The 23,921-nt window shown below is 38.7% G+C and overlaps 1 protein-coding gene across 19 annotated transcripts in view; it reads right to left on the bottom strand.

The window, feature by feature from the left end:
• PLEC (plectin) overlaps positions 1-23,921 on the bottom strand; it is a 476,113-nt gene that overhangs the window by 2,739 nt on the left and 449,453 nt on the right. For all 19 annotated transcript variants that reach the window (XM_053715478.1, XM_053715475.1, XM_053715480.1 and 16 more), the window contains 4 exons: positions 22,826-22,924; positions 16,850-20,230; positions 9,215-16,238; positions 6,046-6,177 (listed from right to left, as the gene is read on the bottom strand). In XM_053715478.1, coding sequence (XP_053571453.1) covers positions 9,933-16,238; positions 16,850-20,230; positions 22,826-22,924 — 9,786 coding nt within the window. In that variant the 3' untranslated portion in view covers positions 6,046-6,177; positions 9,215-9,932. The remainder of the gene's footprint in view (positions 1-6,045; positions 6,178-9,214; positions 16,239-16,849; positions 20,231-22,825; positions 22,925-23,921) is intronic.

Here is a 23,921-nt window from a genome sequence, read left to right as displayed (position 1 = left end):
CTATATATAATTACTAATGCACTGTCTGTCTATATATAACTACTAATGCACTGTCTCTCTATATATATAACTACTAATGCACTGTCTCTATATATATATATATAACTACTAATGCACTGTCTCTATATATATATATATAACTACTAATGCACTGTCTGTCTATATATAACTACTAATGCACTGTCTCTATATATATATAACTACTAATGCAGTCTCTCTATATATATAACTACTAATGCACTGTCTCTATATATATATATATAACTACTAATGCACTGTCTCTCTATATATAACTACTAATGCACTGTCTCTCTCTATATATATATATAACTACTAATGCACTGTCTCTCTATATATAACTACTAATGCACTGTCTCTCTCTCTCTCTATATATATATATAACTACTAATGCACTGTCTCTCTCTCTCTATATATATATATATATATATAACTACTAATGCACTGTCTCTCTATATAACTACTAATGCACTGTCTCTCTATATATAACTACTAATGCACTGTCTCTCTATATAACTACTAATGCACTGTCTCTCTATATAACTACTAATGCACTGTCTCTCTATATATAGCTACTAATGCACTGTCTCTCTATATATAACTACTAATGCACTGTCTCTCTATATATAACTACTAATGCACTGTCTCTCTATATATAACTACTAATGCACTGTCTCTCTATATAACTACTAATGCACTGTCTCTCTCTCTATATATATATATATAACTACTAATGCACTGTCTCTCTATAAATAACTACTAATGCACTGTCTCTCTATATATATAACTACTAATGCACTGTCTGTCTATATATAACTACTAATGCACTGTCTGTCTATATATAACTACTAATGCACTGTCTGTCTATATATAACTACTAATGCACTGTCTCTCTATATATATATATAACTACTAATGCACTGTCTCTCTATATATATAACTACTAATGCACTGTCTGTCTATATATATAACTACTAATGCACTGTCTCTCTCTATATATATATAACTACTAATGCACTGTCTCTCTCTATATATATATATATATAACTACTAATGCACTGTCTCTCTCTATATATATATAACTACTAATGCACTGTCTCTCTCTATATATATATAACTACTAATGCACTGTCTCTCTATATATATAACTACTAATGCACTGTCTGTCTATATATAACTACTAATGCACTGTCTCTCTATATATATAACTACTAATGTACTGTCTCTATATATATATAACTACTAATGCACTGTCTCTATATATATAACTACTAATGCACTGTCTCTCTATATATAACTACTAATGCACTGTCTCTCTATATATAACTACTAATGCAGTGTCTCTCTATATATAACTACTAATGCACTGTCTCTCTATATATAACTACTAATGCACTGTCTCTCTATATATAACTACTAATGCACTGTCTCTCTATATATAACTACTAATGCACTGTCTCTCTCTATATAACTACTAATGCACTGTCTCTATATATAACTACTAATGCACTGTCTCTCTATATATAACTACTAATGCACTGTCTCTCTATATATAACTACTAATGCACTGTCTCTCTATATATAACTACTAATGCACTGTCTCTCTATATATAACTACTAATGCACTGTCTCTCTATATATAACTACTAATGCACTGTCTCTCTATATATAACTACTAATGCACTGTCTCTCTATATATAACTACTAATGCACTGTCTCTCTATATATAACTACTAATGCAGTGTCTCTCTATATATAACTACTAATGCAGTGTCTCTCTATATATAACTACTAATGCACTGTCTCTCTATATATAATTACTAATGCACTGTCTCTCTCTCTATATATAACTACTAATGCACTGTCTCTCTATATATAATTACTAATGCACTGTCTCTCTCTCTATATATAACTACTAATGCACTGTCTCTCTATATATAATTACTAATGCACTGTCTCTATATATATATAACTACTAATGCACTGTCTCTCTCTCTCTATATAACTACTAATGCACTGTCTCTCTATATATAATTACTAATGCACTGTCTCTATATATATATAACTACTAATGCACTGTCTCTCTCTCTCTCTATAACTACTAATGCACAGTCTCTCTCTATATATAACTACTAATGCACTGTCTCTATATATATATAACTACTAATGCACAGTCTCTATATATATATAACTACTAATGCACTGTCTCTATATATATATAACTACTAATGCACTGTCTCTCTATATATAACTACTAATGCACTGTCTGTCTATATATAATTACTAATGCACTGTCTGTCTATATATAACTACTAATGCACTGTCTCTCTATATATATAACTACTAATGCACTGTCTCTATATATAACTACTAATGCACTGTCTCTCTATATATAACTACTAATGCACTGTCTCTCTATATATAACTACTAATGCACTGTCTCTATATATATAACTACTAATGCACTGTCTCTCTCTCTATATATATAACTACTAATGCACTGTCTCTCTATATATAACTACTAATGCACTGTCTCTCTATATATAATTACTAATGCACTGTCTCTCTATATATAACTACTAATGCACTGTCTCTATATATAACTACTAATGTACTGTCTCTCTCTATATAATAACTAATGTACGGTCTCTCTCTGTATAATAACTAATGTACGGTCTCTATATAATAACTAATGTACTGTCTCTCTATATAATAACTAATGTACGGTCTCTATATAATAACTAATGTACTGTCTCTCTATATAATAACTAATGTACGGTCTCTATATAATAACTAATGTACTGTCTCTCTATATAATAACTAATGTACTGTCTCTATATAATAACTAATGTACTGTCTCTCTATATAATAACTAATGTACGGTCTCTCTCTATATAATAACTAATGTACGGTCTCTCTCTATATAATAACTAATGTACTGTCTCTCTATATAATAACTAATGTACTGTCTCTCTATATAACTACTAATGCACTGTCTCTCTATATATAATTACTAATGCACTGTCTCTCTATATATAACTACTAATGCACTGTCTCTATATATAACTACTAATGTACTGTCTCTCTCTATATAATAACTAATGTACGGTCTCTCTCTGTATAATAACTAATGTACGGTCTCTATATAATAACTAATGTACTGTCTCTCTATATAATAACTAATGTACGGTCTCTATATAATAACTAATGTACTGTCTCTCTATATAATAACTAATGTACTGTCTCTATATAATAACTAATGTACTGTCTCTATATAATAACTAATGTACTGTCTCTCTATATAATAACTAATGTACGGTCTCTCTCTATATAATAACTAATGTACGGTCTCTCTCTATATAATAACTAATGTACTGTCTCTCTATATAATAACTAATGTACGGTCTCTCTCTATATAATAACTAATGTACTGTCTCTCTATATAATAACTAATGTACTGTCTCTCTCTATATAATAACTAATGTACTGTCTCTCTATATAATAACTAATGTACTGTCTCTATATAATAACTAATGTACGGTCTCTATATAATAACTAATGTACTGTCTCTCTATATAATAACTAATGTACTGTCTCTATATAATAACTAATGTACGGTCTCTATATAATAACTAATGTACTGTCTCTATATAATAACTAATGTACGGTCTCTATATAATAACTAATGTACTGTCTCTATATAATAACTAATGTACGGTCTCTCTCTATATAATAACTAATGTACTGTCTCTCTATATAATAACTAATGTACTGTCTCTATATAATAACTAATGTACTGTCTCTCTATATAATAACTAATGTACTGTCTCTATATAATAACTAATGTACGGTCTCTATATAATAACTAATGTACTGTCTCTCTCTATATAATAACTAATGTACGGTCTCTCTCTATATAATAACTAATGTACGGTCTCTCTATATAATAACTAATGTACGGTCTCTATATAATAACTAATGTACTGTCTCTCTATATAATAACTAATGTACTGTCTCTCTCTATATAATAACTAATGCACTGTCTCTCTCTATATAATAACTAATGTACGGTCTCTATATAATAACTAATGTACTGTCTCTCTATATAATAACTAATGTACGGTCTCTCTATATAATAACTAATGTACGGTCTCTATATAATAACTAATGTACTGTCTCTCTCTATATAATAACTAATGTACTGTCTCTCTATATAATAACTAATGTACTGTCTCTCTCTATATAATAACTAATGTACGGTCTCTCTATATAATAACTAATGTACGGTCTCTATATAATAACTAATGTACTGTCTCTCTCTATATAATAACTAATGTACTGTCTCTCTATATAATAACTAATGTACTGTCTCTCTCTATATAATAACTAATGTACGGTCTCTCTATATATAATAACTAATGTACGGTCTCTATATAATAACTAATGTACTCTCTATATAATAACTAATGTACTGTCTCTATATAATAACTAATGTACTGTCTCTCTATATAATAACTAATGTACTGTCTCTATATAATAACTAATGTACGGTCTCTATATAATAACTAATGTACTGTCTCTCTATATAATAACTAATGTACGGTCTCTATATAATAACTAATGTACGGTCTCTATATAATAACTAATGTACTGTCTATATAATAACTAATGTACGGTCTCTCTCTATATAATAACTAATGTACTGTCTCTCTCTATATAATAACTAATGTACTGTCTCTCTCTATATAATAACTAATGCACTGTCTCTCTCTATATAATAACTAATGTACGGTCTCTATATAATAACTAATGTACTCTCTATATAATAACTAATGTACTGTCTCTCTCTATATAATAACTAATGTACGGTCTCTATATAATAACTAATGTACTGTCTCTCTATATAATAACTAATGTACTGTCTCTCTCTATATAATAACTAATGTACGGTCTCTATATAATAACTAATGTACTGTCTCTCTCTATATAATAACTAATGTACGGTCTCTCTATATAATAACTAATGTACTGTCTCTCTCTATATAATAACTAATGTACGGTCTCTATATAATAACTAATGTACTGTCTCTCTCTATATAATAACTAATGTACGGTCTCTCTATATAATAACTAATGCACGGCCTCTCTCTATATAATAACTAATGTACGGTCTCTCTCTATATAATAACTAATGCACTGTCTCTCTCTATATAATAACTAATGTACGGTCTCTCTCTATATAATAACTAATGTACTGTCTCTCTCTATATAATAACTAATGTACGGTCTCTATATAATAACTAATGTACTGTCTCTCTCTATATAATAACTAATGTACGGTCTCTCTATATAATAACTAATGCACTGTCTCTCTCTATATAATAACTAATGTACGGCCTCTCTCTATATAATAACTAATGTACGGCCTCTCTCTATATAATAACTAATGTACGGTCTCTCTCTATATAATAACTAATGCACTGTCTCTCTCTATATAACTAATGTACGGTCTCTCTCTATATAATAACTAATGTACTGTCTCTCTCTATATAATAACTTATGTACGGTCTCTCTCTATATAATAACTAATGTACGGTCTCTATATAATAACTAATGTACTGTCTCTCTCTATATAATAACTAATGTACTGTCTCTCTCTATATAATAACTAATGTACGGTCTCTATATAATAACTAATGTACTGTCTCTCTCTATATAATAACTAATGTACGGTCTCTCTCTATATAATAACTAATGTACTGTCTCTCTCTCTCTATATAATAACTAATGTACGGTCTCTATATAATAACTAATGTACTCTCTATATAATAGGCTAGCTAATGTGCTGTATACAGAGGAACTGAACAGGATGCCTCAGTCATAAAGTACTTTATTTGCCTTTGGTGCTTGTTCATAAATATCTCACTAGCTCTGCCCAGATTGGCTTTCATATAAATCCAACATATTGATAGCAGCATTTCATTTCTGATTAAAGGGTGCATTAAGCTCACCTAGGAATAAGTTTACCTGGAATTGGGGGAGCCGCTGTGGCCCTGCCATGCTGGAGGTGTCTGACTTGCATATGGGCCAATCGCCTGAAGCTTCAGAACCAGATTTAGAAAGATACCCTCGGAGGCTGGGACCAGTTGGGGACAGACCCTGATACATTGTGCGCATCAGCAGGTACACCATGAACATACAAGCAGGCGAGCAGCATGAGGACAAGACCGATGCACCACACACAAACACAATGTAACGTACAGCAAATACAAAAGCATGAACGCAAAGAAGATATAGGAAGCAAACATGCAGAGGTTAAAAGACGCACATGAGATGTGACATTCCGGTCACAGTATATACACAATACAAGCACACAGAGCACATAAAGCACAAGATGCGGCATGAGGAAGCACAGGAGATGCGGCATGAGGAAGCACAGGAGATGCGGCATGAGGAAGCACAGGACATGCGGCATGAGGAAGCACAGGAGATGCGGCATGAGGAAGCACAGGAGATGCGGCATGAGGAAGCACAGGACATGCGGCATGAGGAAGCACAGGAGATGCGGCATGAGGAAGCACAGGACATGCGGCATGAGGAAGCACAGGACATGCGGCATGAGGAAGCACAGGACATGCGGCATGAGGAAGCACAGGAGATGCGGCATGAGGAAGCACAGGACATGCGGCATGAGGAAGCACAGGACATGCGGCATGAGGAAGCACAGGACATGCGGCATGAGGAAGCACAGGACATGCGGCATGAGGAAGCACAGGAGATGCGGCATGAGGAAGCACAGGAGATGTGGCATTAGGAAGCACAGGAGATGCGGCATGAGGAAGCACAGGAGATGCGGCATGAGGAAGCACAGGAGATGCGGCATGAGGAAGCACAGGAGATGCGGCATGAGGAAGCACAAGACATGCGGCATGAGGAAGCACAGGAGATGCGGCATTAGGAAGCACAGGAGATGCGGCATTAGGAAGCACAGGAGATGCGGCATTAGGAAGCACAGGAGATGCGGCATTAGGAAGCACAGGACATGCGGCATTAGGAAGCACAGGACATGCGGCATTAGGAAGCACAAGACATGCAGCATTAGGAAGCACACGAGATGCGGCATGAGGAAGCACAGGACATGCGGCATTAGGAAGCACAGGAGATGCGGCATTAGGAAGCACAGGACATGCGGCATGAGGAAGCACAGGACATGCGGCATGAGGAAGCACAGGACATGTGGCATGAGGAAGCACAGGACATGTGGCATGAGGAAGCACAGGACATGCGGCATTAGGAAGCACAAGACATGCAGCATTAGGAAGCACACGAGATGCGGCATGAGGAAGCACAGGACATGTGGCATTACGGTCACAGTATATACACAATACAAGCACACAGAGCACATAAAGCAATGCAAACAGGATTTAAACACAGAAGTAAAAAAAAAAGGAAAAGAGAAAAAGAGAATTAGCTTTTGTGTTTATAGAATAGTACAGAAAACTGAGGCTGTTACAGCAAAACAAAGATTTAACAGAAGTCAGTTTTAGAGCGGCTGCACTGAGGTTGATGAAATACAGTCGTACGTGTGATATAATAAAAACCTATCCTCTCTCATGCATCAAAGCCATAGCTGTCCTTTGTGATTGACAGCAGATACACTATATGGCCAAAAGTATGAGGACACCCCTACTAATGTTTGAGTTCAGGTGTTTCAGTCACACCCATTGCTAGCAGGTGCATATAACTATGAAACAACCGTAGACAAATTTTGACTGGAGTAGTGGAAATGGGTTCTCTGGAGTGATAAATCACGCTTCACTACCTAGTAAGCTGATGAAGGAATCAGGGTGTGATGGATTCCAGGAGAATGCTACTTACTACAATGGTCTGGGGCTGTTTTTCAGGGTTTGGGCTATGCCCCAGTGAAGAGTCATCTTAATGCTACAGGATACAAAGACATTTTAGACAATTGGGTACTTCCATTTTTTTTGTTGGGAAAATCCCTTTCCTGTTTGGGGAAGGTCCTTTCCTGTACCAGCATCACTGTGTCCCTGTGCACAAAGCAATGTCCATGCAGACATGGATTAACAATTTTTGTGTGGCGGAACTTGAGTTGCCTGCACAAAGCTCTGATCTAAACCACAATGAACACCTTTGGGATAAATTGGAACAATTGTGAGCCAGACCTTCTTGTCTGACATCAGTGCCTGACCTCACATATGTTGTTGGCTTAATAGGCATACATTTCCAGAGACACATTCAAAAATCTTGTGGAAAGAGTGGTAGCCATTATAGCAACAAAGGGGGGCAACTCCATGTTAATGCCCATGGTTTTGTCCAACAAGCTCATATCAATGTGTTGGCCAGGTGGCCACATACTTTTGGTCATATAGTGTATAAAGGCAAGTGATTGGTACAGTTAAATCCAGGGTTCAGATATTAATAAAATCATATTCAATATAATATAGGTGACACATATAGTTAGACAGTCCTATTAAAACTATCAGTAAAATTCTACCCTACTGAAAAATGAATCTTGGAAACACCACATTTTTTATTTAAATAAAAAAAAATTGTAGTACAATGAAAAAATGTGTTGATCTTTGGACAGAAATTCTGCAAAATAAATGAACATTTCTATATTTCCATTTAGTCTTGTATTTAAAATAGTTCCATAAAAGAGATTTGGGCTTTGCATTTCACAGTACATTTCCACCAAAGAAATGCTACTGTGAGCAATGACAGTATCTACAACAAGGTCAATTTGAATATATTTCAGATGGAGTGTAAACACATAAGCATTGCTGGTCTATGATAGTTGCTGTAATCTAATAACTAACCATTTTCAATAACAGATGCTAGGGTCTGATAAAAAAAAAAAAAAGATTAGCAACTACAGTTAAAAGATTTGTATCTTTTAATGATACTTTGGATTTACATTTCAAGCATGTATTTAGTGAATGTAGCAAGGAGAACAGAAGACAAACAGCAGAGTGTTATAATGATCTTGCACCCATGCACATAGAAGATGACAGACTAAACCTTGAGGAACATCAGTGTCTCCAAACCAAAGTCTGAATGAGTTAACACAGGGCTGAAGGAAATAAGGGGATAAGGCTGGGGACATTGTGGTTAGTAGAAAGAGGTAAGCAGAAACTGTTTGCTTGCATAGTCTATTGAGGCTCTAGTGACTTACAGGTGAAGTCCTTTAGGGGGTCTTGTGAGGGGAGTCTGGATGCCGAAAGTGAAGGACACACAGTGGGGTGGAGAAAAAAAAAGTTGTCTCTCTGAAAAACATCTGAGGCTCACTCTGAAGGATGTCTAGCAATGTTTTGTATTCTTGATGGGTAGTTCAATTTGATCTTTAGTTGACGTATTTCCAATATATAAACAAGGCAAAGGAGGTAGGTCATGAGTGACACTAAGCAGCAATGGGAGTTAATGCTGGTTTTCCGATCCACCAGGGTTCAGCAACTCTCCAAGTCATCTATGGCCAGTGTTTGTAATAAAGGAAAAATGTGTTTCACTTAAATATCTGCCGTTCTGCTGGTGGGTAATGCTCTGCACACAGCATAGTAACATAAGCATACTCCAGAATGAGTATCAAAGCACTTCAAGGATCCTTTGCTGGACAATAGTGTTCTCTTAGTCATCTCTCAATATACAAATAACATCATAAGAACTTGAAAATATTATTTCAGTCACCTGGCTAAAATGGTTTTCTTTCTGTCTTTTTGGTTAAAATTTTAGGCACTGCTTTGGAGTACAGTTAGAAATAAACTGAGTGTTATATATTTATATATATATATATATATATTTATATATAAAATAAAAAAGTCCAAGTAAAGCTTCACCACATGCAGAGCAGGAAAAGGGGTCAAGTTCATAGAATAAGTATGGGATTTTCCTAGGAGTTATACCAGACCGGGCATGAGGGCCGGCAATGCATTGAGCCCTCGTTCTGCTTCCCAGCTGCAGTTTCGACTTAGGTTATACAGTGCATTTGTCAGTTCAGCTGCATCAAAAAGACTTTTCTGAGGCCCATCTGCATATCTACGACCGTAATTGGAAGAGGAGTATGAGGAAGAAGAGAAGGTCATAGAAAAGTTTGAGTTGCCTGTTGCATCAATGCTGCCTCGCCTTGAACCTGATCTTGATCCTGTTCTTGAGCCAGACCTAGAGCCTGATGCAGAACCAGAGCCACTGGCATTGTAGGGACTGTAGTAGCCTTTACTTGATTGTGAGGAAGCTTCCAACAGTCTAAGACCAGTGCCATCTTCTATCATGCTTTTCTCCATGGCTTCCTTATAAGAAATTTTGAGTTTAGTTTTGGGACAAGTCAGATATTTAGAGTAAGTATTTACATCTCGCAATTTTTGGGCTGTGCGGGTGTCAATGGTGCCTTTCTGAAGGGCATCCTCTAGACTAACACGTCCTGAGACATCAGGCTCAATAAGACCACCTGTGAGATATTGCACTTCCAGGAAACGCTGGCCAGCTTCATAATACAGCCAACCTTTCTTCAGAGCTTGGGCTGCTGACATTCTTGTCTTTGTTCTAGGATCCTCAAAGCCATTGTAGGCCTTTTGGGCCAGATTAATTCTGTCTACCATGATTTTGTCCACCAGGCCTTTGTTAACAGCATCAATTACAGCATATTTTTGTCCTGTAGATGGATCTATGATACCTCCTGTACAGGCCTGAGCTTCCAGCAATCTCTGGCCAGTGATGTTGTCTACAAGGTCACGATGCATTGCTTCTGTGATGGATACTTTTTCTAAGGTGTCTGTGTCTACAATTCCAGCAATGGGTCCTGTCTCTTCAGAGGGATCAGACCAAGAAGATAACTGAGCCCTTCCAGCTGGGCTTGCCGGGTAAGAGGAAGATGAGCCAACAGAAGAGGACCTTGAACGGAACCCACTCATGTTGCCTGACAGCATATCAGCAAACTCTGTGATTGATAAAGACCCTGAGCGGTACTGGTCTAGAGAAGACTGATCAATTAGTCCTTTGGCAATAGCATCATCAATATCATACTGTCTTCCTGAACGTCTGTCTGTGATCATTGACTTTACCTCACCATCTGAAGAGGAAATGGTGACTTCTTCCCACTCACATTCTTGCTCAGAGAGCTCTATATATGTCTGATGGTCAATGAGCCCTTTACGATAAGCTTCGTACACAGACATCTCTTTACCTGTCTCTGGGTCTACAATTACAACTCTGCGTTTGCGAACAGAAGACTTTGAAGAGGTCTTTCTTTCACGCTTCTTTTCTTTTAGAGGCAGAAGACAAAGTCCAGTTTCTGGATCAGTAATGCATCTTTCCATGAGTTGAAGGTATGTTAGATTCTCCTCTGTGTTAGGATCAAAGAATCCTTTTGTGTCATCACTTGGATCAGTAAGTATTTCATTCATCTCCTCATCAAACAGACCTCTTTTATAGGCAATCTCCACTGGCAAACGATGGCTTTCTTCAGGGTCAATGATGCCTCCAGTTGCAATCTGTGCCTCCAATAAGCGGATTCCATGATCTTTTAGAATCAATCCTTTCTTCATGGCTTGGAAAAGAGAGATGAGCTTTCCTGAGTAAGGATCCTTATAACCTGTAACAGCTCTCTCAGCAGACAGCAGCTTATCTTTGAATTCTGTTCCCACAATACCCATACGTACAGCATCTTCCACTGCCAATCTGAGGCATTTAATTGGATCAATAACATATCCCGTAGCTGCCTGGGCTTCCAGCAACTCAAATGCTGTTCCTGGTCTAATCATGCCTTTTTTCATAGCTTGGTAGATGGAATATCTTTCCTTGGTAGATTCCACAAACACACCAGCAATGCAGCTGGTACCCTCTATTAACTTCCTCAGGTTTAGAGAGACTTCTTCAATGGAGGTTAACCCATCTTGCAGTTGTTGGGCTGTAACTGCATCAATGATCTGAGAGCGCACCAGTTCTTCCATGCTTATCTCTTTCCTCAAACCCTTGAATGTAAGCTTTCTCTTGTCAGCAAGGGGTAGTAGGAATAGCTTGCTTGCCTCATCCCTGTGGCATCTCTTTAGAAGCTGAGAATAACTTAGCTTCTCATCTGTTGAAGGGTCTATGTAGCTCCGAACTTCACTTGGTTCAGAAAGCATTTCAAATGTTTCTTTGTTAAGGTACCCTCTAACATAGGCTGTTTCATGAGGGATGTGAAAGCCAAAGTGAGGATCTATAACACCACCTGTTGCTAATTGTGCATCAAGCAATCTCAGAGCTTGATCTGATGGAATTAAATCCTTCTTCATTGCTTGGAAGATGGCAATCATCTGCTCAGTGTAAGGGTCTCTGTAGCCTGTAACTGCTCTTTCAGCTGAAAGAAGCCTGTCATGGATTTCAGGTCCTACAATGCCCTTGCGCACTGCTTCATCTACAGTTAGTAATTCATTCTTTACAGGGTCAATTATGAAGCCAGTGGCTGCTTGAGCATCAAGCAATGTGAGAGCCACATCTGGAGAGATGAAACCTTTCTTCATAGCCTGATAAATGCTTATTGTTGCTTTAGAGCCAGGCATCTGTAACCCTGCAACACAGCCTGTTCCATATAGGTATCTCCATACAGTTTCTATCTGTATAACCTCATGAATGCTCTTAGTTCCTTGCTTTAGCATGTTGTAGATTTCCAGACTGATAAGTCTAGACTCATAAAGTTCCTCAGCTGTGATACGCCGACGAACAAAGTCATAAGAGTAGAGTTCTTGCTGACGAATAATTTCAGTTTTTTCAATTATTTCAATGATGATGATAATCATTCTCTCTTTTGTCAATCTACCGGATTGGAATTCCTCCATCAGTCTATCTCTTTCTTCTTTAGGAAGAAGATCTGAGTGCATGAGCTCCCAAATAGTCATAGAAGAGCCAGCCATGCTTCCAGCAGGGATATCTACTGTGGTGTCCTCAAACACCTTCTTTGTTTCTGCTTCACTATACACCTTATTGCTTTCTTTTACTACAGGCTTCTCCTGTTTCTTCAATGACAGTAGATTTAGCCCTGTATCTGGATCTTTAATGCATCTCTCCTTCAATTGCAAGTATGTAAGATTTTCATGAGTATTGGGATCAAAGAATCCTTTGGTATCATCAGTAGGATCAGAAAGAATTCTGTTCATGGCCTCATCAAAATAGCCACGCTTGTAAGCAACTTCCACAGGGACACGGTGACTGTGAACTGGATCAATGATGCCCCCAGTAGCAATCTGTGCTTCCAAAAGTCGTATTCCGTGGTCTTTCAGGATGAGCCCCTTCTGCATAGCTTCAAACACAGAAATAGTCTTTCCAGAGTATGGATCCTTATAACCAGTTACAGCTTTTTCTGCTGAAAGTAGCTTCTCATGGAGTTCAGGCCCAACAAGCCCAGCTTTAACTGCTTCATTGACATATAGTTTTTGATTCTTCACAGGGTCAATAAGGAACCCTGTGGCAGCTTGAGCCTCTAACAGAACATGTGCTGTTCCTGGCCTCAGCAGGTTTCTCTTCATCGCTTGATAAATGTTCATCTTTTCTTTGCTCTCTTCCACGTATATACCAGCAATGCTGTCACTTCCTTGGAGATATTTCTTGACAGAATCAGTTTCAGAAATTTCCTTCACAGATTTCTTGCCTTCTTTCAGCTGGTCATACTGAGTCTTGTCAATGATATTAGACTCCAATAGCTCAGTGGCAGGTACAGGAGCTCGGAGACCAGTAAATGTCAAGCGCTCCTGTTTCTTGGTTTCTGTTTCTTCAACTATGGTGATCATGATCTTAATTATTTTTTCTATTGTGACTTTGCCTGTCTTGTACTGACGAATAAGTTCTCTTCTTTGTTCCTCTGTGAAATATTCAGAGTTAATTAACTCCCAAATGGTAACTGTTCTTCCCTTAAAGCTGCCACTGGGTACCTCAACTGTTGTTTTATCAAATGCCTCCTTGGCTTGTGTGTCAGTATAGAGTTCTTCTTGCTGAGACTGAATAGCTTGTTCAGAAAGAGGAAGCAAAAAAAGGCCAGTTTTCTTGTCTGTCTTACATTTTTTCTGCAACTGTGCATACGTCAGGTTTTCCTGGCTGTTTGGATCATAGAATCCTGTGTTTTCATCAGGAGGCTCTGAGAGAATTTTAGTTAATTCTTCATCTAAGTGTCCTCTCTTAAATGCAATATCCAATGGTAGACGATGGCTATTTACTGGGTCAATTATGCCACCTGTGGCAAGTTGCGCATCTATAAGCCGAATGCCGCTGTCTTTTGGAATAAGTCCTTTTCTCAGTGCTTGGAACAGAGACAGAGTCTGCCCTGTGTAAGGATCCTTATAGCCAGTGACAGCCTTCTCTGCTGAGAGTAGTTTTTCATGGTACTCTGGACCAACAACCCCAGCTTTGACTGCATCATCTACAGGAAGAAGTTCATTCTTAACAGGATCTATGATATACCCAGTACCAGCCTGGGCTTCAAGGAGACTAAGGGCTGTGCCTGATTTCAGAAGATTTTTCCTTATTGCATCATACAATGTGATTTTCTCTCCGGTTTTATCAATTTGGATGCCAGCAATAGCTGTACTTCCACTCAAATATTTTTTCACAGAGTCTACTTCAGAAACTTCTTCCACAGATTTCTTGCCCTGGTGCAGCTGGTTGAAAAGGTCCTTATCTATGATTTTACTCTCCACCAGCTCGGCAGCAGGCACTGGATGTCTTAGACCATTGAAGCAGAGTTGTTTTTTCCTATCAGCTTCTTCTACCACAGTAATGATAATCTTAATTATTTTCTCCACTGTGATTTTCCCAGTTTTATACTGTCGTAGGAGGTCTCGCCTCTGTTCCTCAGTAAAGTATTCAGAGTTAATGATCTCCCAGATGGTAACAGTCTTTCCTTGGAATCTGCCAAACGGAACAGAAACTGTGGCTTTCTTGAAGACATCTTTGGCTTCGGAGTCAGTGTAAACAAATTCTCCTTTCCCACCTTTGTCAGTCAGAGGCAACAAGCAGAGTTTGGTTTCTGGATCAATCACACACCTCTCCATGAGTTGCAAATATGTAAGATTTTCTTGAGTATTAGGGTCAAAGAAACCTTTTGTGTCATCAGATGGGTCAGACAATGTCTCATTCATTTCCTCATCAAAGTAGCCACGTTTATAGGCTACCTCTATTGGCAAGCGGTGGCTATTTACAGGATCAACAACACCTCCTGTAGCAATCTGGGCTTCCAGAAGACGAATACCATGATCTTTAACTATTAAGTCTTTATTCATAGCTTGGAAAAGTGAGATCTTATCTCCGGTGTAGGGATCCTTATAGCCAGTAATTGCCCTCTCGGCAGACAACATTTTATTATGTACTTCAGGGCCAATGACATTTTCTTTGACTGCCTCACTAACAGTCAGCCTCTTGTTCCTCACTGGGTCAATTATAAAGCCAGTGGCAGCCTGAGCTTCCAGTAAAATTAGGGCAGTGCCAGGGGTCAGCAACTTTTTCTTCATTGCATTGTAAATACTGATTTTTTCATTGCTTGGCTTAATCAGGAGGCCAGCAATACTGCTATTGCCTTGAAGGTATTTTCTGACATCATCCCTTTGTGAGATGTCATTCACAGATACTTGTCCATTTGCCAACTTATCCAAAATGTCTTTGGTCAAAATTCCAGCCTCAAAGAGCTTGTTTGGTGTGACTTTCTGCCTTATTCCATCAAAGGCATTCTCCTCCTCTCCATTCTGTGCAGTGCCATCAACAGCATCACGACCATTTGGCATCGCTTTAGTCTCTGTTATGATTGTTTCTTTGCGGATCAGGATTTCCTGCGTTTTCTCTAAGGCAATCCTATGCTCTTGTTCAAGCTGCTCCAGTTTTTCTCTCAGCTTTCTGTTTTCTTCCTCTAGCAGCCGTTCCTGTTCCTGTCTCTTGTTGGCAAGCTGCTGTAGCTCCTCATGCTTTACTAAGACCTTCTCCTCTGCCTCCCTTTGCTTCCTCATGGCATCATCCATGCTGAGTTGTAGGAGTCTCTTCTCCTCCTCCAGCTGCATAAGTTGCCGTTCCTTCTCAGCTTTAAGATTTTGGGCCTTGTTAACCTCAGTCTCAAACAGCTTCTCAAGTTTGGCTTTCTCTTCTTCTATATATTTCTCTTTCTGGATCAGTATTTGTTTTTCTGAAATAAACGTGGACTGCAAACTTTGGGTTTCTTGGAGTAACTGTTGTTTTTGAGTCTTCTCCATCTGTTAAACACAAATAGATGACGTTAGTGGAAAACAAATTACAAATTCACAGTAAGTTCAGAGTTTATTAAGAAGCAATATTTATATTTACTGCAATACCACTAAAAACAATGAAATGGGCTCAATAATGCAGGGTTTGGAGGTGATCTCAAGCAACTATTTCATTCTCTGTGGATTAGCTGCAATGAATTTCTTGGGAGATGGTAAAATTACCCCAACAAAAGTATTACATCCTATTGGGCCAAGGGGATGACTGTGCCCATTTGATACAAATACAGGGGTGAAAATATGAGCAAAGTGTATGATACGTATCTGTTATTTTAGAAGGAATCGTCATTGCAATGTAAGAGAACTGTGAAGGTACCAGTTAAAAGCAATTAAGAATTACAAAATAAATAGTATCAGAGTATAAAAACATGCTGATCTCTGTCCCAATGCAAAATGGCAAAGAAAAATGACAACAGGGCATTTAATAATGATTTTGATTTGGTGTGATGAATAAATTCTGATCTGGTGGGCTTAAAACTTAATTTCAGGTGACTGGGTGATAGTAGGGGACAATGAAAGGAACTTTCTATAGGTAATATAATAAAATACTTTAAAGTGGGTACCTCTTCAGACTTCTTCTGTAGAAGTTCTGCTTCTTTCTTTAGCTTCTCCTTTTCCATTTCAAGCTCAGCAATGGCTTTTTTTAGGTCCTCTGCCTCTTTGTCGCTTTGTTGTCTCTGGAATTCCAGTGTGTGTACCACAGTCATTTTCTCCTTGGTTGATAGTTCTGTCTGGTGAAGTTTCTCACTGATTTCTTCTGCCTGTTTCCTGAACTTCTTGGCATCCTCCTCTGCTTTTGACTGAGCTTTGCTCATTTCAACCACCTGCAACTTGAGACGTTCAGCCTCTGAACTAATGTCCAGCTGACGTCGACGCTCTGCCTCCAAGATCTTCTGGAAGCCCTCAGTTTCCTCTGCTAATTGCTGCTGCATCAGTTCTTTGTCTTCTTGGAGCTTTTTAGCCTGCTCTATAGCCATCTCCTTCTGCTTCTGTAGAAGCTCTGCTTCAGCTTTCAAGCGAGTAGCTTCTTGGACAGCTTGCATCTTCTCTTTAAGTATCTTCTCAGCCAGTGCACGTTGCTCATTAAGGTCATCCTCAGCAATTTTCCTCAGCCTTGCAGCTTCTTGTGCTTCGATACTTAGACGGGCAGCCTCTTCAGCAACTTGCTTCATCTTCTCTGCCTCCTCTACTAGGAACTTCTGAGTGCTGTCTTTGTCTTTCGTGATAAGCATCTTGTTCTCTTCCTCAATGCGTATCTTGAGTTTAATGAGCTCTTCCATCTGTATTTTAACCTTGAACAGCTCCTCTTCAACAAGTTTCTTCTGACGTATGGATTCGGTCACTTCCTCTTTCAAGCGCCCAAGTTCTTCATCAAGAATAGCCTTCTGGTGGTCAGTTTCTTCTAGCTGTAGTTTCACTTTAGTCAGCTCACTTTCTACTTGATCTTTTTGTTTCACCGTTTTCTCTGCAAATTTCTTATGTTTTTCCATTTCTGCATCAGCCAGCTGTTTCTGCTTAAGAGCTGCCTGCTCTGCTTGAGCCCTTTTAGCAGCTTCCAGCTCAGCATCTTTGCGGTTCCTTTCTGCTTCTTCTTGTGCTTGAGTTTTAGCTTGGGCTTCTTCCTCAGCCTTCTGTTTCAGACGTTCAGCTTCCTCTACCCGCTGGTTTGATAGGGCAGCCTCATGCTCTGCTTTGATGCGGGCTCGTTCTGCTTCCTCAGCTGCACGTTTGGCTTTCTCGGCTTCTTCTTTCAGTTTATCGAGAATGCTCTGTTCCTGTTTTCTAGTTTGTAGTAATTCTTGCTCCTTCTGCTGAACTGCAGCATAATAAGCTTTTTCCTCAGCATCAATTTTATTCCGAGCAGCTTCTTGAGCCAACTTAATTTGTTTCTCTGCTTCCTTTTCTGCTAGCTCTTTCTGCTTTTTGGCTTCTTCTGCTTTAGCTTTCAACCTTTCCACTTCTTCCAGAGCTGACTTGCGCTGTCTAGCAGCCTCCTCTTCTGCAGCTATGATTTTCTTGACTTTTTCCTCTGCCTCTTTACGTCTTTTTTCTTCTTCCAGTGCCAGCTGCCTTTGTTTCTCTGCCTCCTTCTCAGCACTTTCTTTGCTCTTCTGTGTTTCCTCTGCAATGTTTTTCAATTTGTTCAGTTCTAGCTCCAAGTCAGACTTGCCGACTGATGCCTTTTCAAAGTTTATCTTAAGGATTCGGATCTCCTCTTCTATCACCCTTCGGTGCTTCAAGGTCTCATCCACAATATTTTTTTGTCTTTCAAGCTCATTTTCAGAGGATTGTTTTAGTAGTAGGATCTTCTCTTCAATGTCCTGTTTATGTTGTGTTGCCTGTTCCTCCAGCAGCTTTCTCTGATATGCTTCATCTTCTGCCAGCCTCCTAAGACGCTCATTTTCTGCCTCCTTTTCCTTTAAGGCTATTTCAGCCTCTGTTTTCAGCCGTGTGGCTTCATTAATGGCAGCAAGTTTTTCTTTTAGGATCCTATCAGCTTCTGCCCTCTGACGTGTAGCCTCTTCTTCAGCTAGCTGCCTTTGCCTCTTAGCTTCTTCAGAGAGCGCACGCAGCCTTGCAGCTTCTTCAGCAAGTTCACGAAATTTACTAGCTTCTGCTTCCAGCATCTGCTTGGACTTCTCACTTGTAGAGCGAGACTCCTCCTCTGCCTTGGATTTGGCTTGGAAAAGGATCTCCATCTCTGCTCGCACCTTGGCCAGCTCCTCCTCTAGAGACTTCCTCCTCTGGATTGCCTCAGTCACTTCATTTTTAAGACGGTAAAGATCTTCCTCCAAAAGAATGCGCTGCTGTTCTCCATTATCTACTTCTGCCTTCAATCGGATTAGCTCTTGCTCAGCAGTGAATTTATGATGGGCTGTGTCATCAGCCACCTTTCTTTGTTTTTCAAGTTCTTCCTCTGCCAGATCCTTTTGACGAAGTGCAGATTCTTCAGCCTTAGCCCTTTTCCTAGCTTCTCTCTCAGCATCTTCTTTTTGCTTCTCAGCCTCCTCCTGAGCAAGTGTTTTCTTGTGAGCAACTTCTTCAGCCTGAAGTCTTAGACGCAGGGCTTCATTGGCCTTTTGTCTCCATTTCTCCAGTTCTTTTTCAGCTTCCTCTCTAGCCTTCTCAGCTTCTGATTGCTGTTTTTTGAGACGTTCAGCTTCTTCCTGTAGGTGGGCCACTGTGATATGTTCTTGCTTCAGTGACATCTCCAGCTTAGTGGTCTTCTCAAGGAATGACATTCGCTTACTCTGCAGCTCATTATCAGCACTCTGTTGTGCCATTTCTTGAGCCTGTTTTAATTGCCTTTCTTTCTCCAGCTCAGCCTGTTTCATTCTTCTTTCTGTTTCCACAGCCAAAAGTCTAAACTTTTCCAGATCATCTATGGCTTTCTGTTTTTCAAGGGATGCAGTCTTTTCTGCTTGAACCTTACGCTGAAGCTCCTCTTCTGCTTCTCTCTTCTTTTGTGTCTCATCTTTCACCTGTTTGCGCAACCGTTCAGCCTCTTCTTGTGCTAGCTTCTTCTGCCTTTCAGCTTCTTCTGCTCTCTCTCTCAGGGCCCTTAGTTCATCCTCTGCACTGCCTTTTTGCTTCTGGCTTGTCTCCAGTTGAAGCCGTATTATTCTTATCTCCTCCTCCACCTTCTTGCGGCTATATTCAGCCTCTTCAATCAGCTTGACCTTGGACAAAATTTCCATTTCTGAGATCTGTCTCATCTGCTGCAGCTCTTGTTGGATGTTCTTCTTCTGCTTTTCAGCATCTACAGCCACAACCTCCCTCTTGGAGACCTCTTCTTGCATATTCAGGCGCAGTTCTCTGGCTTCTTTCTCTGCCAGAGCTTTGGCCTGCTCATGTGCGTCAGCCAGTTGCCTCTGCTTCTCTAGCTGGGCCTCAACATCTGCCAGCTTTCTTCTCTCCTCTTCCTTCAGTTTTTCAGCCGCTTTCTGAAGTAGGTTGGGGTGGGAGCAGAGGGAGGGTTGAGGGCAGGTAAGAAGGGACAGGGAAGGTAATGGAGACAAAAAGAGAAAAAAGAAAACAAAAGAAAAATAAAACAGATGGAAAAAAAATAATTTTATGCTATATGGTCAAACAAACACAGTGGCTGAACACAAAAGGATGGGATAATGTATGCAGAATGGAACATGTACCCACAAGGTCTTAAGAACAAAAAGGCAAAAAAAATGATTGTAGAAAGACAACAGACATAGCAACAACTTTACTAAAACAATGCTTTAATTATCAAGTTTAAGGTTTGTCTAGCAGTGAGCTACAACAAGTGCTTAATAGTCAGTAAACTTGCTAATCCCTAAAGCTCAGCCAGAAATGCCATTTAGTTTGTCACAAATAGAATCTTGTTGTGCTTGGGGACTGCTCAGCTGTAGGGTTGTAGGCACCAATCAGCAAGCGCTACCCAGGTGCTGAATAAAAAATGGACAGGCTCCTATACTTACTTTCCTGCTTTTTGAAATAAAGATAGCAAGAAAACGAGGAAATAATTATAATAGGAATAAATTAGAAAGTTGCTTAAAATTGCTGCTCTCAGAATCATGAAAGAAAAAAATGGGTTTTGTGTTCCTTTAACATAGGGAATATGATTCCTCATAGCTTATTTGCTAAACTTTCTATCAGGGGTGGTTCCAGCTGCTAACAAAGGTGTAATTAATCCGGTATAGTTTTATTTCTACCTCCCTCCTTTAGTCCTCTCTTTCTGGGTACTGGGCTTAAGTAACAATTTAAGCAATGTGTTCCAAATTATACAAGTTAGTAACTCACTTAATATTTACATTGGAAGGAAAATGCAGAACACCCTTGTGTATAAGCTCTTCACACTGAAAGTGATTTCTGCATCATAGATCACATTCAGTTATAGATGCCATATGGTTGATTATGGGGCAGCATGTGCCCTATATGGAGGTCTATACCCCTAAGATACACAGACGTGGCAGTCTCGTATGAACAGATATCACACTGTAGGTCCGTATCATATACATTCATTCCTTACACAATACAGATACAATCCCACCGCTGTCATTCCTTACACAATACAGATACAATCCCACCGCTGTCATTCCTTGCACAATACAGATACAATCCCACCACTGTCATTCCTTACACAATACAGATACAATCCCACCGCTGTCATTCCTTACACAATACAGATACAATCCCACCGCTGTCATTCCTTACACAATACAGATACAATCCCACCGCTGTCATTCCTTACACAATACAGATACAATCCCACCGCTGTCATTCCTTGCACAATACAGATACAATCCCACCGTTGTCATTCCTTACACAATACAGATACAATCCCACCGCTGTCATTCCTTACACAATACAGATACAATCCCACCGCTGTCATTCCTTACACAATACAGATACAATCCCACCGTTGTCATTCCTTACACAATACAGATACAATCCCACCGCTGTCATTCCTTACACAATACAGATACAATCCCACCGTTGTCATTCCTTGCACAATACAGATACAATCCCACCGTTGTCATTCCTTACACAATACAGATACAATCCCACCGTTGTCATTCCTTACACAATACAGATACAATCCCACCGTTGTCATTCCTTACACAATACAGATACAATCCCACCGTTGTCATTCCTTACACAATACAGATACAATCCCACCGCTGTCATTCCTTACACAATACAGATACAATCCCACCGCTGTCATTCCTTGCACAATACAGATACAATCCCACCGCTGTCATTCCTTGCACAATACAGATACAATCCCACCGCTGTCATTCCTTACACAATACAGATACAATCCCACCGTTGTCATTCCTTACACAATACAGATACAATCCCACCGTTGTCATTCCTTTCACAATACAGATACAATCCCACCGTTGTCATTCCTTACACAATACAGATACAATCCCACCGTTGTCATTCCTTGCACAATACAGATACAATCCCACCGCTGTCATTCCTTGCACAATACAGATACAATCCCAGTGTTGTCATTCCTTACGCAATACAGATACAATCCCACCGCTGTCATTCCTTACACAATACAGATACAATCCCAGTGTTGTCATTCCTTACGCAATACAGATACAATCCCACCGCTGTCATTCCTTGCACAATACAGATACAATCCCACCGCTGTCATTCCTTGCACAATACAGATACAATCCCACCGCTGTCATTCCTTACACAATACAGATACAATCCCACCTCTGTCATTCATTTGGTTAAAATTGTAATTACACCACAGTTATTCTGTCACGTTTCCTCTATGCCTATTAAATGGATCTGATCAGCTGATTTTGTTTAGATATGAAGTCAGTCAGGTTCAGCGTGGGGCGGACAGTATTGGATGCATTATATAGTCATAGCTTGCTTTAGTAAGACTTATTTAGTAAGTAGACTACAAGGAACAAACTCAATTTGGAGTATATGTTTGATGAGGCATCTATGCCACGATAGATGGTAATCAGGCAAAACCTAAACTGTCATTTGTCATCTTAAGTGCAATATCCCTGGCTCAGATATGGTTAAGAACATACCTCCTCCTCTTCCAGCCGCCGCAGCGTCTCTGTAATGAACTTTATGTACTGGCTGGTCAGAGTGGTGAGTTCACTGTATTTTGTGCGGAGCTCCACATACTGAAAGAGAACAAATTCATTTGTAACTGCTAATGCATCCCTATGTCATCGTCCTATGCTGCTGATGTGTCTATAAGATGTTATAACTCTAATGGTCCTTTAATTATGATGTATGTATAGGATGTCTCAGATGGATAACATATCTATGTTTATTAATGATGTGTGTGTGTGTCAAAATAGGTATGTGTGTATAAGTGTGTGTGTCAAAATAGGTATGTGTGTATAAGTGTGTGTGTCAAAATATGTGTGTGTGTATAAGTGTGTGTGTGTATGTCAAAATATGTATGTGTGTATAAGTGTGTGTGTGTATGTCAAAATATATATGTGTGTATAAGTGTGTGTGTCAAAATATGTGTGTGTGTATAAGTGTGTGTGTGTATGTCAAAATATGTATGTGTGTATAAGTGTGTGTGTGTATGTCAAAATATGTATGTGTGTATAAGTGTGTGTGTGTATGTCAAAATAGGTATGTGTGTATAAGTGTGTGTGTGTGTATGTCAAAATATGTATGTGTGTATAAGTGTGTGTGTGTATGTCAAAATATGTATGTGTGTATAAGTGTGTGTGTGTATGTCAAAATATGTATGTGTGTATAAGTGTGTGTGTGTATGTCAAAATATGTATGTGTGTATAAGTGTATGTCAAAATATGTATGTGTGTATAAGTGTGTGTGTGTATGTCAAAATATGTATGTGTGTATAAGTGTGTGTGTGTATGTCAAAATATGTATGTGTGTATAAGTGTATGTCAAAATATGTATGTGTGTATAAGTGTATGTCAAAAATATGTATGTGTGTATAAGTGTGTGTGTGTGTATGTCAAAATATGTATGTGTGTATAAGTGTGTGTATGTCAAAATATGTATGTGTGTATAAGTGTGTGTGTGTATGTCAAAATATGTATGTGTGTATAAGTGTGTGTGTGTGTGTCAAAATAGGTATGTGTGTATAAGTGTGTGTGTGTGTCAAAATAGGTATGTGTGTATAAGTGTGTGTGT

This window comes from Bombina bombina, chromosome 5 (assembly GCF_027579735.1).
Source record: "Bombina bombina isolate aBomBom1 chromosome 5, aBomBom1.pri, whole genome shotgun sequence".
NCBI classification, from domain to species: domain Eukaryota; kingdom Metazoa; phylum Chordata; class Amphibia; order Anura; family Bombinatoridae; genus Bombina; species Bombina bombina.
This window is presented reverse-complemented; position numbering and strand designations above follow the sequence as displayed.